General features: G+C 44.7%; 1 protein-coding gene across 2 annotated transcripts in view; it reads left to right on the top strand.

The window, feature by feature from the left end:
• Nucleotides 1-16600, top strand: part of MCM10 (minichromosome maintenance 10 replication initiation factor) — a 51683-nt gene that overhangs the window by 23070 nt on the left and 12013 nt on the right. For both annotated transcript variants that reach the window (XM_010365946.2, XM_010365947.2), the window contains exons 9-16: nucleotides 3079-3195; nucleotides 5788-5987; nucleotides 8541-8641; nucleotides 9485-9595; nucleotides 9683-9800; nucleotides 12554-12782; nucleotides 15128-15272; nucleotides 16198-16316. In XM_010365946.2, coding sequence (XP_010364248.1) covers nucleotides 3079-3195; nucleotides 5788-5987; nucleotides 8541-8641; nucleotides 9485-9595; nucleotides 9683-9800; nucleotides 12554-12782; nucleotides 15128-15272; nucleotides 16198-16316 — 1140 coding nt within the window. The remainder of the gene's footprint in view (nucleotides 1-3078; nucleotides 3196-5787; nucleotides 5988-8540; nucleotides 8642-9484; nucleotides 9596-9682; nucleotides 9801-12553; nucleotides 12783-15127; nucleotides 15273-16197; nucleotides 16317-16600) is intronic.

The raw sequence follows: 16600 nt of genomic DNA on the forward strand, positions 1-16600 counted from the left end.
AAAGACGTTTGAGGCTGCACACAGTGGCTCACACCTGTAATCCTAACACTTCGGGAGGCCAAAGCGGGAGGATCACTTGAGTCCAGGAGTTCAAGACCAGCCTAGGCAACACGTGAGACCCCCCCCCCATCTCCACAAAACATGTAAAAGTTAACTGTGAGTGGGGGCGCACAACTGTAGTTCCAGCTATTCAGGAGGCTGCAGTGGGATGTTGAGGCTGTGGTGAGGCCTAATTGTGCCACTGCATGCCAATCTAGGTAACAAAGTAAGACCCCATCTCAAAAAAAAAAGAAAAGAAAAAAGTTTGTATTAGTCTACCTCCAGAAAATAAGTCATGCTTTTATGTGATTGTGTCTCTGTGAATCTGGCTTTTCATTTTTTGTTCATTCATTACCCACCAGTATTCTGAAATTCCACCTATTCTAAAGTGTTTGTAACAATTACCTTTATTCTGTCTTTTCAAACTAGTTACAAAGTTCCTGGAGGTTTTTTTAACTATTATACTCAGGTTTCCTTAGATTCATACTTTTTTTTTTTTTTTGAGGGTGAGTCTTGCTCTGTTGCCCAGGCTGGAGTACAGTGATGTATTCTTGACTCACTGCAACCTCCATCTCCTGGGCGCGAGTGATACTTCCACCTCTGCCTCCTGGGTAGCTGGAACTACAGGTGTGCACCACCATGCTCTGCTAATTTTTGTGGGGTTTTTGTGTGTGTGTGTGTGTGATGGAGTTTCACTCTTGTTGCCCAGGCTGGAGTGCAATGGAACAATCTTGGCTCACTTCAACCTCTGCCTCCCAGGTTCAAGTGATTCTTCTCCCTCAGCCTCCCAAGTAGCAGGATTACAGGCATGCACCACCATGCCCAGCTAATTTTTTTGTAATTTTAGTAGAGACGAGGTTTTACCATGTTGGCCAGGCTGGTTTCGAACTCCTGACCTCAGATGAGCCACCCACCTTGGCCTCCCAAAGTGCTGGGATTACAGCCATGAGCCACCATGCCCAGCCTATTTTTGTGTTTTTTTTAGGGACAGGGTGTCACTATGTTGCCCAGGCTTGTCTCGAACCCCTGGACTCAAGTGATCCACCTGCCTCGGCCTCCCAAACTGCTAGGATTACAAGTGTGAGCCGCCGTGCCCAGCATGACTCCTTATATAAATTTTTATGGTGGCATCAAGAAAGCAGTGTTTTATAATTGAGGGAATTTTGCTTCATTGACTATGACAACCATAGCTGCAGTTTAAAATCAAAGTGAATTTTCATCTTTTCAAATACTAGAGTTTTGGCACTATCCACTGCTTCTCTAGGAAATCTCAAATCTAGACACAGTGTGAATAGCAGCTGGCATTTCTCTACTCTGACCCAGCACGGAGCTTTCCTCTATTGTAGTCAGATTATTATTTTCAAGAGAAGTGAGAAAAATGTTATCTCATTGCTTGCTTTCACCAGAGAATGGCAACAAATCTTCCTCTGTTAGTTAGGAATGTGTTTGGCTGCAAATAACAAACTTAAGTACAGTTTCTTTTCAACAATAAACAGTGGGACTTATTTTTCTTACCTATATTTAAAAAAAAATCCAGATGTAGACACTATAGTGATTTAAGAGTGACATCTCTGTGAATCTGAGCCTTTCTCTCCTGGTCACAAGATGCCTTTGAAACTCTAGCCATTACTGTGAAGTGGCATTCCGTGAAAGGGTACCAGTTTCTTGGAGAGGAACACCGTGCACTGTTTACCAATCCCGTGGGAGAGCTCTAAACACCTTCCCAATTTCTACTATTTCTAGATCTGGTAGGTTCCCAGGTCTGGCTGGAAGCTTTGTACAAACCCAGCTGTCAGTGGTTCAGCACAAACCAAGCTACCCGCAGCTTTGCACAAGCCCACCTGCGGGAGTATGCACCCGGGAGACAAAACACTTATACAAGTTGGGTGAAGCACATTAGGCAGCGAGAGTCCACAGAAGCCTAGGATCTAGGTTGAGCCAGTCCACCAGGGCTCAGGAAAGGCACTCCAGGCAGGCAGAGTCCTGTCTGCTCATAGCGCTCTTCACCCTGCAGCGGAGGGATTGTGAAAGCACCCTGATCCAGGTTTTATAACCTGGAGGCCACTTGGCTTATTGAGCTCAAGTGTTGTAGGAGATCTTGTCCTAGGAGGGGTGAGGACAAAGCCCGAGCTATTTGGGACAGTCCCTCTTGGTACAATCTCCCCAAGAAGAGAATTGCAAACAAGAAGGGAAAGAGCTGAGTTCAGTGAGGCCCTTCAGGAACTTGTCTGCCTCCAGTCATCTCCATTCAAGGCGAGAAGTGAGGAGGAAGGAGGAGCCAGCCTCCTAACTCATTTTTTCAGGAAGGCAAAAGCTTCCCTACCAACTCCTGTTTACGTCTGAGCATCTGGAACTTATCACATAGCTAATGCTAGCTCTAAGGAGTGCTGGGAAAACAGGAAACAGGATCTATTACCTGAGGCTGAGAACTCGGCCAGCCCAGACAAAATCAGGATTCCATTCGCAAAGATGAAAGAAAGGATGGAAAATGGGAAGAGAACTGAAGGTGCCTTCTGCACCCCGTTCCTAAAACAGTGATAGAGCACTGGCTTCAGATTCCTTTAGACTAGTAAAACCTCTCTCCTTGTTCCTAAAACAGTGATAGAGCACTGGCTTCAGATTCCTTTGGACCAGTAAAACCTCGCTCCTTTTTGAGACAGGGCCTCACTCTGTTGCCCAGGCTGGAGTACAGTGGTGCGATCACAGCTCACTGCAGCCTCAACTTCCCAGGCTGTAGTGATCCTCCCACTTCAGCCCCCCAAGTAACTGGGACTACACGCACGCACCACCACGCCTGGCTAATTTTTGTGTTTTTTTGTGGAGACAGGGTTTTGCCACATTGCCTAGGCTAGTCTCAAACTCTTAGCCTCAAGCGATCCACCCTCCTCGGCCTCCCAGAGTGCTAGGATTGTAGGCATGAGCCACTGCACCCCGCAGTAACCTTCTTAAATCAGCACCACCCATTCTTTTTTCTGTTCCTGCTAATAAAAGGCCATAATTTTGTCTGCCTTTAACTCGTGCCCCACCTTTTTCTTACAGGTGTGTTTGTCTATCGATCATCCTCAGAAGGTCTTAATTATGGGTGAAGCTCTTGACCTGGGAACCTGTAAAGCCAAGAAGAAGAACGGAGAGCCGTGCATGCAGACTGTGAATTTGGTTGGTTTCAGCCTTGTTAGGATGGTTTCTGCTAAAGAAAAGAACTGTTAGGAATAAACTGTAGGTACTTTAGCTGTGATGACCAGTTTGGAACTGAGTGTCCCACTTAAAGGAAGAGTCAAAATGAGAAAATTTAATGTGTGGTTAATAATTGCCAGTTTAAAAAAGTGAGGACAGGGGAAGGGTGGGGCGATTTCACCTCTTGGGAAAGTGATCTTCTATCTGACCAAGAGGTTTAAGACAGAATTTTTGTTTGCCTTCAGTTCTTATAGTTCCACAGAGCAAACATGATGAAATACAATGAAAATTATATTTTAGCCTATATTTTAACTCCATTATACCTTTTCTTAGGGCTTTTAAAAAAAATAATAGCTTCATTTAGGTATAATTCACATACCATACAATTCACCCTTTTAAAGTAAGCAATTCAGGCCAGGTGCGGTGGCTCAGGCCTGTAATCTCGGCACTTTGGGAGGCAGAGGTGGACAAATCATCTGAGGTCAGGAGTTCGAGACCAGCCTGGCCAACATGGAGAAACCCCATCTCTACTGAAAATACAAAAATTAGCCGGGCTTGGTGGTGGGTGCCTGTAGTCCCAGCTGCTTGGGAGGCTGAGGCAAGAGAATCACTTGAACCCAGGAGGCAGAGGTTTCAGTGAGCCGAGGTCGCACCATTATATTTCAGCCCTGGGTGATAGAGTGGGATTCTGTCTCCAAAAAAGAATATAAATAAAGTAAACAATTCAGTAATTTCTAATACATTCACACAGTTGTGCAACCATCACCACTGTGTAATTTCAGAACCCTTTCATTGCCCCGGAAAGAAACCTAGTACCCACTAGCAATCACTCCCAGTCTCCTCTCCCCCAGCCCCTGGTAAGCACTAACCTACTTGCTGTCTCTATGGATTTGCCTCTTCTAGACATTTCATATAATGGAATCACAATATGTGGCCTTTTCTGTCTGGCTTCTTTTGCTTAGCATAATTTTTCTCACAATTGATCTATGCCGTAGCATTTATCGACACTTTATTCCTTTTTGTGGGTAAATAATATTCCATTGTGTGGATATACCACATGTTGTTTTATTCTTTCATTGGTTGATGGACACTTGGGTTGTTGCCACATTTAAGCTATTACGAATAATGCTGCTAACACACTCACATACAAGTTTTTATGTGGATGTATGTTTTCCACTCCCTCGGGCATATACCTGGGAGTGGGATTGCTGGGTCAGTATGGTAGCTGTCTAGATTTTGGAGGAACTGCCAGACTGGTTTCCCAAGTGGCCCCACGGTTTTACATTCCCACCAGCAATGGATGAACTTTCCAGTTCCTCCCGGTCCTCATCAGCAACTGTTACTGTATTTCTTTTTTGTTATAGCCATTGTAGTAGATGTGAAGAGGTACTTAGAGCTCTTTGAAAGGATTACATGACAGGTTTTGGTTTCAGCTTTTTTTATTCACTTATTGCTTCCTATTAAATGAATTGGTAGGCAGGAAAGAATAAGGTGGGAGACGATTGGAAAACGTGGTTTCAGAGTGAAGTACCTAACGAATCTCCCCGTGAGAACTAGCTTCTTAAAAATCCATTGTCTGGACAGAGGCAGTGGCTTATGCCCGTAATCCTGGCACTTTGGGTGGCCGAAGTGGGCAGATCACTTGAGGCCAGGAGTTCAAGACCAGCCTGGCCAACATGGTAAAACCCCGTCTCTAGTAAAAATAGAAAACTTAGCTGGGCGTGGTGGTGCATGCCTGTAATCTCAGCTACTTGGGAGGCTGAGGCACAAGAATTACTTGAACCCGGGAGGCAGAGGTTGCAGTGAGCCAAGATCACGCCACTGCACTCCAGTCTGGGTGACAGAGCGAGACCCTGTCTCAAAAAAAGAAAAAAAAAATGCCATTGTCACCATAACTACTGTTCACTCAGTAGATCAATGCTGCACCATCTCTCTTTGTTTCTCTCACTGAAAGGATAGCACTTTTCCGAGGATCAACCAGAGAAACAGCTAGAAAAACCTCGCTGAGAGCTGATTTTGTTTTTAAATTATTTTTTACTGGGGCAAAATTAACAATATACAGTTAACCATTTTAAAAATCTATATAATTCAATGGTATTTAGTTGTGTAACCACCAGCTCCCTGCTTTCAGAATTCCATCACCCTGTGAAAACACTGGCACCCTAAAGTCATCACTGCCATCCCCACTCCCTCCATCTCCTGGTGATGTCTACTCTGCTTTCTGTCCCTGTGGATTTGCCTCTTCTGTAAAAGGACTTCTACAACATGGGACCTTGTGTATCTGACTTCTTTCACCTAACTTGTTTTCGAGGTTCATCCTAGAAGCTGATTTCCTTTGTAGAAAGAGGGCAAGGGGAATTTCATCAGAACAGTGCTTTCAGGGGACTCGAAGGGAAGAACTTCTTCCCCTCGGGGACTGAGTACCCCTTCCACGTTGGGAATGGTCGTGGAGGTCGGCAGGGAGGACTCTGCATGCGTCATGTTCCGGGAAGTGGGGAGAAGGAACTGTGTCTGCTCACTGCTGTTTCCTGGCCTGTCGCCCTCATCCTGATGCCACTGCTCTGCCTTTTGCAGCGCGACTGCGAGTACTGTCAGTACCATGTCCAGGCTCAGTACAAGAAGCTCAGCGCAAAGCGTGCTGACTTGCAGTCCACCTTCTCTGGAGGACGAATTCCAAAGAAGTTTGCCCGCAGAGGCACCAGCCTCAAAGAACGGCTGTGCCAAGATGGCTTTTACTATGGAGGAGTTTCTTCTGCCTCATATGCAGCTTCAATGTAAGATGTTCTCGGGGCTTCTTTTGGGCAGAGGATTTTGCTTATCAAAGACTAAACCTACTGGTTGTACCTTCCTGTAACCGTCATAGGATACTTTTTATCTTTCATAACTCATTGCCTGAAACAAGTTGGTTAAAGACCGCTTTTATTCCCAGGTAGAGATAAAAACTTACGGGAGAGAGAGAGATTGACTTATGTTGTGTTGAACTTTAAGAGAGCCCACTCTTCTGTTCAACTTTTTTTTTTTTTTTTTGAGATGGAATCTTACTCTATCACCCAGGCTGGAGTGTGCAGTGGTGCAGTCTCAGCTCACTGCAACCTCCATCTCCCAGGTTCAGGTGATTCTTCTGCCTCAGCCTCCTGAGTAACTGGGAATACAGGCGCGTGCCACCACGCCCAGCTAATTTTTGCATTTTTAATACAGACAGGGTTTCACCATGTTGGCCAGGCTGGTCTCGAAATCCTGACCTCAGGTGATCTGCCTGCCTTGGCCTCCCAAAGTGGTGGGATTACAGGCATGAGCTGCTGCTCCCAGCCCCTCTTTGACTTCTAATGTGAATAGTGCACCTTTGTCAGGGCCGTTAAAAATGTGTTAATTACAGTGTTAACACCCTTCTAATTATTTCTCCTACGACTATTTGAGTGAGGCTACAGACCTCGTGGAACCCAAATTTCATTCAGTGAGTGAATATACTATGAAGCCCCACACGGGGAGTGGGGCGATGCTGGGCAGGCATCCATGGCCCCTTGCCTGGGGAGTCAGAGTCACTAGAGTCCCTGATGCTGTAATCCAAGGGTGTCCAATCTTTTGGCTTCCCTGGACCCCTTTAGAAGAAGAATTATCTTGGACTACACATAAAATATACTAATGATAGCTGATAAGCTAAAAAAAAAAAGAAAAGTCTCTTAATGTTTTAAGAAAGTTTATGAATGTGTGTTGGGCCACATTCAAAGCCATCCTGGGCTGCGTGTGGCCCGCGGGCTATGGTTTGGACAAGCTTGTAATCAGTGGCCTCGTCACCACATTATATAAAGCATATCTGAGGACTTGGCACGAGGCAGCTACAGTTGATCCAAGAATAAAACAGATTTTTGGTCCCAATCCAACAGGAATGGGGCAAGAGGACTCACTTCCTGTTTCTTTTTTAACAGTAAGCATGTTTTTGAGATTTAAAATGATTTCTGAATTTTTCCAATCTGCTAAAAGCAATACATGTATATTAGTCTTTTAAAAGAACATACAATTCAACCAATGGAGAAAATAAAAACCAACTATAATCCTACCACCTGAAAAACTGTTAGTTCTAGGCCAGACACAGTTGCTTACATCTGTAATCCCAGCACTCTGGGAGGCCAAGGCAGGAGGATTGCTTAAGCCCAGGAATTTGAGACCAGCCTGAGCAACATGACAAAACCCCATCTCCACAAAATGCAAAAAAAATTAGCTGGGCATGGTGGCACATGCCTGTAGTCCCAGCTGTTTGGGAGGCTGAGATGGGAGAATTGCTTGGGCCTGGGGAAATTGAGGCTGCAGCGAGTCATGATTGCTCCACTGCACTCCAGGCTAGACAACAGAGTGAGATCTTGTCTCGAAAAAGACCCCAAATTGTTAGTTCCTTGGTATATATACTCCTAGGTGTTGTGTTTTGTTTTTTCATATGTATAAATTTTTAGTAATATAAAATGAGATCATATTGTCCCTATTCTTTGTATCCACTTTTTTTCCAGTGTAAAATAATTAATGTTTTTCTTGTCTTATGTATTTTTAGTGGCTACATAGTGTTCTTTTACATACTCTGCCTTAATTCATTTAAACAGTTCCCTATGGGTGAACACTAATGGTGTTTCCAGCGTTTCACATTATAAACAAAGCTGTTGTTCATATTCTACATTTTTGCATAATCCTTAATTATTTAAAGATAAATATCCAGACTGCTAGATCAAAGCATTGGGGGTTTTTTTGTTTTTTTTTTGTTTTGTTTTGTTTTTTTTTTTTATTTCTTTTGCCAAATTTCGTTCCAGAATGACCTCAAGCAGAGGGCCTCTAGCTTTTTGTCTGTGACACAGTGCATAAACCAGTTATGCTATTGGGCCGGGACATTAAGAAAGCCTTCTTAGGCTGGGTGCGGTGGCTCAAGCCTGTAATCCCAGCACTTTGGGAGTCCAAGACGGGTGGATCATGAGGTCAGGAGATCGAGAGCATCCTAGGTAACACGGCGAAACCCCGTCTCTACTAAAGAATACAAAAAACTAGCCGGGTGAGGTGGCGGGCGCCTGGAGTCCCAGCTACTCGGGAGGCTGAGGCAGGAGAATGGCGTGAACCCGGGAGGCGGAGCTTGCAGTGAGCTGAGATCCGGCCACTGCACTCCAGCCTGGGTGACAGAGCGAGACTCCATCTCAAAAGAAAAAAAAAAGAAAAAGAAAGCCTTCTTAGATGGTGTTTTGAGAAATGTTGACAGTGTGTGTCATAAACGATGATATCTATGCCTTCTTTACCTCATCAGAGCATTAGGGCTTTAGTGATTCTCCTTTTGGGGTGATTTGTCATTTCAGTGCAGCAGCTGTGGCCCCTAAGAAGAAGATTCAAACCACTCTGAGTAATCTGGTCGTTAAGGGCACAAACCTGATCATCCAGGAAACACAGCAAAAACTCGGTAATTTTGTTTTTCCATAAGAAATTTCTTTCTCCAGTTTAGTTATGCAGTCTTAGGGATAAAAGACTACACGTTGGGTACAACGTACACTGCTCCAGTGATGGGTGCACCGGAATCTCAGAAATCACCACTAAAAACTTATTCATGCACATAAATAAATAAATAAGCAAGCAGTCTTTAGGGTTGAAAATGGATACAGCTCATACTCTTAAGTAAGAAGAATCCGCTTATCACCTGTACTTAGTGAGTTGTGTGGTCTAACCTAAAGAAATCAAGCCTGGTTTGCAGGACCTTAAGGCAAAAAACAGCACATTGGTTTTAGCTGTGTCTTACCTTGGTATGCTTTTTAGAATTTCTTGGTGTGTCTGGGTCCACCTCTTTACATCCAGCATTAGAATCAGCAGCATTACCTTCCTGGCCAAACTTACTGGGTATCTTTTGTTAAAATGGGTCTTGGTCATAAAAACAAAAAAAATTTTAATAAAATAAAAATAAAAACAAGTCTTGATCAGAGAATGCAGCCCCCACCCTGGGCTTATGGTCATAAACCGTGGTCAGGGACCCTTATCCTTAGTGCGTATTCCAGAAACAGGGTATGGAATCACCCCCAGTTTTAAGGGCTTAGTATTCTAATCATTACTAGAAATAAAATATACTGAGGATACCTGCCATCCTATGAGTCCAGTGATGGAGGTTAAGGATTCTTTTCTTTCCTCTTGGTATTCTGTCTTCTTCGTTTACATATGACTAAAATTACGAGTGCAGAGTTTAGAAAGTGGTATGTCATATGACCTCAAACTATCTGAATGTGAATCCTCTAAAGCTGGTGTTGACCTGGCACAGGAATACCCCAGAGGAGCCTGTCTTGCTCTGAGGAGTTCAAGGAACTGATGGACCTGCCGACGTGTGGAGCCAGGAACTTAAAACAGCATTTAGCCAAAACCACGGCTTCAGGTACCATCAGCTGCGCAGCCGCACGTGTGTCCCTGTGTTCCCTCAGCTGCCCAGGACACCCCCTCAGTCTGTGGGCTTCTGTTGCAGGCATCATGGGGATCCCGAAACCTGCCATCCAGTCCATCTCGGCCTCAGCACTCTTGAAGCAACAGAAGCAGCGTATGCTGGAGATGAGGAGAAGGAAATCAGAAGAAATACAGAAGCGGTAAGAGGAGCAGATTTAATATTCCCTGTTTGGGTCATCCATCTCAGGCGTCCTCAGAACGTCTTCATCGATTTCTAGAATGTGACTTCAGGTTTCGGTTGGCAGCGTTTTAACTCTGAAAGTTTAAAATAGTTTTCCCATAACCTGAATAGCTTTTTTTTTTTTTTTTTTTTTGAGACGGAGTCTCGCTCTGTGGCCCGGGCTGGAGTGCAGTGGCTGGATCTCAGCTCACTGCAAGCTCCGCCTCCCGGGTTCACGCCATTCTCCTGCCTCAGCCTCCCGAGAAGCTGGGACTACAGGCGCCCGCCACCTCGCCCGGCTAGTTTTTTGTATTTTTTAGTAGAGACTGGGTTTTACCATGTTAGCCAGGATGGTCTCGATCTCCTGACCTCGTGATCCGCCCGCCTCGGCCTCCCAAAGTGCTGGGATTACAGGCTTGAGCCACCGCGCCTGGCCTGAATAGCATTTAAGGCTGTGTTATTTCTTACACTGGTGACTCCCAACACCAAATGGTACAGGTTAGAGTCGTTATCACCATGGAAAAGGGAAAGAGGTGACATGTATGTAAAGAGGGTTTTTGTGAAGGGGGAGAGCATAGGTTCACCTGCTGGCTGTCATTTTCTCTCTCTCTTTTTTTGAGACAGGTTTTCACTCTGTCACCGAAGCTGAAGTGTGATGCCGCAGTCTCGGCTCACTGCAGCCTCCATGTCCCAGGCTCAAATGATCCTCCTGCCTTGGCCTCACAAGTAGTTGGGACTACAGGCATGTGCCACTATGCCTGGCTAATTTTCGTGTTTTTTTCTAGAGACTGGGTTTTGCCATTTTGCCCAGGCTGGTCTCAAACTCCTGGATGCAAGTGATTTGCCTGGCTGCCATTTCTGGCTTTTGCCACAGTTCAGTTTTTTATGACAGGCAGAGCCAGTGAGTAGAGTACAGTTCTTTGGATACATGATAAAAATGAAGCACTAAAAATAGAGAGTCCTTTTAGAGGCAAAAGCAAGTGGAAATGTGTTACTTGGCTTCAGCCAATAATAAAAAAAAAAAATCAAGTGGAAATGCATATGGTAGGTGGACAAATGAATGATTCCTGAACTCAGGTCATCTGAATACTGATGAGAGCTGCGGTTCACAGGCACTTCATACGTACTCCATAAACACAGCATCTGAGCCTCCGGGGGCTTCTCAGCCTTGTTTTACTAATAGTGTGCCTGGAGGTCAGAGAGCTAGTTTATGCTAGGGCCGAGTTTTGGGCTCACACATGTGCTCTGGTGCTGAACCTTTTGCCATCCCGAATCTGGGCTGCTGAAAGGCAACATCCACGAAAGGGAGTCAATGATAAGACGAGGGAATTCTTTGGGAAAGTAAGAGAATGGGTTTGTTCTCAGGCAGATTAGTTTGAGGTGCTGGTGGGATATCTATAGAGCTATTCATCGTGAGCCTACAGGTGACATAAATGATATACGTGGGCATACAAATATGTACAGAGTTGGGGGCCTCGTGGGAAATAGAGAGTGCCCATCAGTTTGAAGCATTGCATAATGAAAATTTTCAGAGTTTTGTTGGCCAAGGAAACCTAATCTTTGCGCAGGATTTGATAGGCAGTTTGCAAACACAGCCTGGAGCTTGCAAGAGTGGGTGTCGGGTTGGGAAGAGTACTGCTCTGGGATGGGCTGGCTCCCGTCTTGAGTCTGGCCCTTGTGAGTAATGTGATCCTAGGCGTCAGTTTCTTCATTGATCAGATGATAAGTTTGGACTAGATGATTTCTGAGGTTTGTTGTTTGTTTTTAAATATCTCTTACAAGGCTGACTCAGTGGCTCATATCTATAATCCTAGCACTTTGGGAGGCTGAGGGAGGCAGATTGCCTGAGCCCAGGAGTTCAAGACCAATCTGAGCAACATGGTGAAATCCTGTCTCTACAAAAAATACAAAAATTACCTGAGCAGGGTGGTGCACACTGTGGTCCCAGATACTCGGGAGGCTGAGGTGGGAGGATCACCTGAGCCTGGGAAGCAGAGAGGCAGCGAGCCGCAATCATGCCAGTTCACTCCAGTCTGGATGACAGAGCAAGACCCTGTCTCCAAAAATAAAAGTAAAATAGCTCTTAAAACTATTTGTTTCCAGGCGTGATGGCTCACGCCTGTAATCCCAACACTTGGTAGGCTGAGGCACGAGAATCACTTGAACTTGGGAGGCAGAGGTTGCAGTGAGCCAAGATCATGCCACTGCACTCCAGCCTGGGCAACAGAGCGAGACTCTGTCTCAAAAAAAAAAAGGGGGGGGGGCTGTAAAATAATCTCTAAGTTACAGTGCTTTTCGTTAATGACTTCCAAATGTCTCACGTGTATTGTCTCTTCCCAGTAGCATAAACGAAGATGCAGGGAGATGCAATGAGTTCTTACAGGCCCTAGAGCTGACGGTAGGGGTGGGAATATAGTTCACACCGCATCTTCAGCTATGTGCACTGTGGATGGCATCCCCTGGACAACCGATTGATAAATACACTAATCAGTTCTAAAGTGTTAGGACAATTACAGCTTATTCAAAGAAAACTCAAATAATGGCGGAGTTAGTAAAGCTAATATTGTTCTTATTGTGTGCAAATTTGAATTACCAGCCAAGAAGGGGACATTATTTTGCTAACAACTAGCTCCCAGCTGGTGGCCTGCCTGCCGCCTCCCAGTCCACCTTAAGTTACAGAGTTTTTATTTTCGTAAACCCTGTTTGCATGTTTTGACTGTATGTTCTTTAAAGATTTCTGCAGAGCTCAAGTGAAGTCAAGAGCCCAGCTGTGCCATCCTCATCAAGACAAACCCCTGCTCAGCCTCCACAGACAGGATCCGAGTTCCCCAGGCTGGAGGGAGCCCTGGCCACAATGACGCCCAAGCTGGGGCGAGGCATCTTGGAAGGAGATGATGTTCTCTTTTATGATGAGTCACCACCACCAAGACCAAAACTGAGTGCTTTAGCAGAAGCCAAAAAGGTAACTGGCATCTCTTCTCTTTAACACTTGAGTTTGCATTCTTTAGGGCAGAGCTGGAGGAAGACAGACACCTAATAGCTGTTTGTTGATCGTGATCATTAGAGTCAGCATAATTTGAAAACATGGTAGTGTCAATATAATATTAAAAGAAAGTTAGATCTGTTATCTCAACACTTTTTCTCGTCAGGCTACAAGAGGTAACCTAGAGGAAGATAGTGTTTTATAACCAGAGGCACTGACGGTAGGAAAAAAATTCTTGGAATTGTTGAGGCGAGACTGTAAAATGGTGGTTTAAGGAATCCATTTTTTATGTTTTATTTATTTATTTATTTATTTATTTATTTATTTATTTATTTATTTATTGGATGGAGTCTCATTCTGTCGCCTAGGCTGGAGTGCAGTGGCATGATCTTGGCTCACTGACCTCTGCCTCCTAGATTCAAGTGATTCTCCTGCCTCAGCCTTCTGAGTAGCTGGTATTACAGGCGCCTATGACCACGCCCGGCTAATTTTTGTATTTTTAGTAGAGACATGGTTTCACCATGTTGGCCAGGCTGGTCTCGAACTCCTGACCTCAAAGGATCCACTTGCCTCGACCTCCCAAAGTGCTAGGATTATAGGTGTGAGCCACCATGCCTGGCCATTTTATTTATTTATTTTTTTGAGACACGGTCTCCCGCTGTCACCCAGGCTGGAGTGCAGTGGAACCATCATGGTTCACTGCAGCCTCAACCTCCCAGGATCGATTGCTCCACCTGCCTCAGCCTCCCAAGTAGTAGCTGGGACTGCAGGCACATGCCACCAGGCCTTGGCTAATATTTGTATTTTTTGTAGAGAGAGGGGCATCCCTTTGTTGCCCAGGCTGGTCTTACACTCCTGGACTCAAGCAATCCCACCTCAGCTTCCCAAAGTGCTGGGACTACAGGCATCAAGAATCCTTCTTTAAAAGAAATCTTACATAAAAGTCCAGTCCCATGACAGGTGAAAGCTGAGCTGCTGTGGCTGAAGTAGGGGTAAGGCACCCAGAGCCCCAAGTGCCTGTTTCCTGAGTACCCTGATCAAGCTTCTCTCTTCCCTGTAGTTAGCAGCTGCAGCCAAATGAAGGTCAAAGGCTAGCTGTATGCCAAAACCTTACCTATAATAATAGCAGTAATACCTACCATAACCATGGCATATGTCTGTATTACTCCGTACCTGTCATATGTGTGTGCCGTTTATTTACTATGTTTATTTATTTGTTTATTTATTTATTTATTTATTTGAGACGGAGTCTTGCTCTGTCACCCAGGCTGGGGTGCAGTGGTGCGGTCTCGCCTCACTTGCAGCCTCCACCTCCTGGGTTCAATCAATTCTCCTGCCTCAGCCTCCTGAATAGCTGGGATTACAGGTGCCCACCACCACACCACACCCAACTAATTTTTGTATTTTTAGCAGAGACAGGGTTTCACCATGTTGGCCAGGCTGGTTTCGAACTCCTGACCTCAAATGATCCACCTGCCTTAGTCTCCCAAAGTGCTGAAATTACAGGCATGAGCCACTGCACCTGGCCAGGAATGTATTTACTGTGTAAAGATTCATACTTTACAGATATTGTCTTATTTCATCCATAAAACTATGACCTTCAAAGGTAGGTCAGTGCTATATCATCATTTCCTTCTCTTTTTTGTGTGTGTTTGTTTTGAGACAGGGTCTCACTGTGTCTGCCAGGCCGGTGTACAGAGGTGTAGTCCCAGCTCACTGAAACTTCTACCTCCCCAGGCTCAGGTGATCCTCCCACCTCAGTCCCCTGAGTATCTGGGACTACAGGCATGCACTACCATGCCCAGCTAATTTTTGTGTTTCTTGTAGAGGTGAAGTCTCAGTATGTTGCACAGGCTGGTCTCAAGAAATCCACCTGCCTCAGCCTCCCGAAGTGCTGGGTTTACAATAGGCCACCATGCCAAGCCCCATTTCCACTTTATACATGAGAAATTAAGTAATTTTCACTGGGTTACAAGCTAGTCCATGGCAGAGCTGGATGGAATTTTATCTTAATTCTGATTCGAAAACTTCCAAAATGGTGATGTGGTTCCTTTATGGATCTGGAAGCCTGCAGTCTTGCTGATGTCTAACTTGTTATATTTAAATAAACTAAGACTTTATTCATCAACATATAGACCTGTCTCCCATGCTATTATATTCTAGTAATTCTGTTAATAATACTAAGTAAAATTAAGATATGTTCTGCCAATTTCTGTCAGAGAACAGCCAGAATTCACTGGTTAATAACAAAAAAGGGGTCCAGGTCTATAAGTGCCTCTGTCATCTTTCAGATCTTTACCTCTCTCTCATCTCTTTTTTTCTAGTTAGCTGCTATCACCAAATTAAGGGCAAAAGGCCAGATTCTTACAAAAACCAACCCAAACAGCATTAAGAAGAAGCAAAAGGACCCTCAGGACATCCTGGAGGTGAAGGAACGTGTAGAAAAAAACACCGTGTTTTCTTCTCAAGGTACTGCAGTTTCACAGTTAACAGTGGGAAAGAGAAACTGTTTCTAAGGGAAATATGTTCTAAACCAAAACCAGCACCCAGGTGTCAAGTAATTACTTCCATTTCCTCCTGTATAGAATACCTAAATAGAATTTATACGGGTGGAACTGAATTTTTTTTTTTTTGAGATAGAACCTTGCTCTGTTGCCAGGCTGAAGTGCAGTGGTGCAGTCTCGGCTCACTGCAGCCTCCGCCTCCTGGGTTCAAGCGATCCTCCTGTCTCAGCCTCACAAGTAGCTGGGACTATCAGCGCATGCCACCATGCCCAGCTAATTTTTTGTATTTTTAGTATAGATGGGGTTTCACCATGTTGGCCAAGATGGTCTCAATCTCTTGACCTCGTGATCCGCCCGCCTTGGCCTCCCAAAGTGCTGGGATTACATACGTGAGCTGGAACTGATTTTTTTATAATCACATTAAATTGGAATAAAATTTGGCACAATTTGAATACTTGGGAATAGGATTGTTCATTGGATCTTTGTACATATATATTAGCATAAAAATTTGCTTTGACAGAACTAGAATTCCTTTGTTTAAATTGCCATATCTTTATTTTTAAAAGTCTGAAGTTGGCAATATCATTTTAAGGTAATTGTCAACATTATTTAACGTTGTTGTTATCTGTTGTCATAGTCAGCTGCCTATTTGAAGGTGAAAAAGAGATTCTAATTTAGTGGTCAAATCTGCCACCACCCCACATTCTAGGCTTACTTAGCTTCTTGGTGCACCTCTGAGAGCTTTTCCCTGCTGGGACCAGCTGGGGTAGATCAAGTTTGAAGGGCTGGTAGGCAGAGGAAGAGGGAGTGAAAGGGAGTGGAGTCGATGAGGCACGCTGGCTTTGTGAAATTTCTTGGTCACTGCTGACGTTTGTTTCCTTGTGCCCTAGCTGATGATGAAATGGAGCCTGCCAGGAAAAAAAGGAGAGAACAACTTGCCTACCTGGAATCTGAGGAATTTCAGAAAATCCTAAAAGCAAAATCAAAACACACAGGCATCCTGAAAGAGGTAAGAGCCCAAAAGCTCAAGGATAGTGTTGATGTCCGATGTCCTTCAAAGCCAAGGCGCTTAGCTGTAGGACCAAGAATCTGTTGTTTGTTTTGTTTTGTTTTTCTGAGATGGAGTCTCATTCTGTGGCCCTGGCTGGAGTGCAGTGGTGCAATCTCAGCTCACTGCAACCTCTGCCTCCCAGATTCAAGTGATTCTCGTGCCTCAGCCTCCCGAGTAGCTGGGATTACAGGCACCCGCCAGCACACCAAGCAGATTTTTGTATTTTTAGTAGAGGCAGAGTT

This window comes from Rhinopithecus roxellana, chromosome 11 (genome assembly GCF_007565055.1).
Source record: "Rhinopithecus roxellana isolate Shanxi Qingling chromosome 11, ASM756505v1, whole genome shotgun sequence".
In the NCBI taxonomy this organism is placed as follows: Eukaryota; Metazoa; Chordata; class Mammalia; order Primates; family Cercopithecidae; genus Rhinopithecus; species Rhinopithecus roxellana.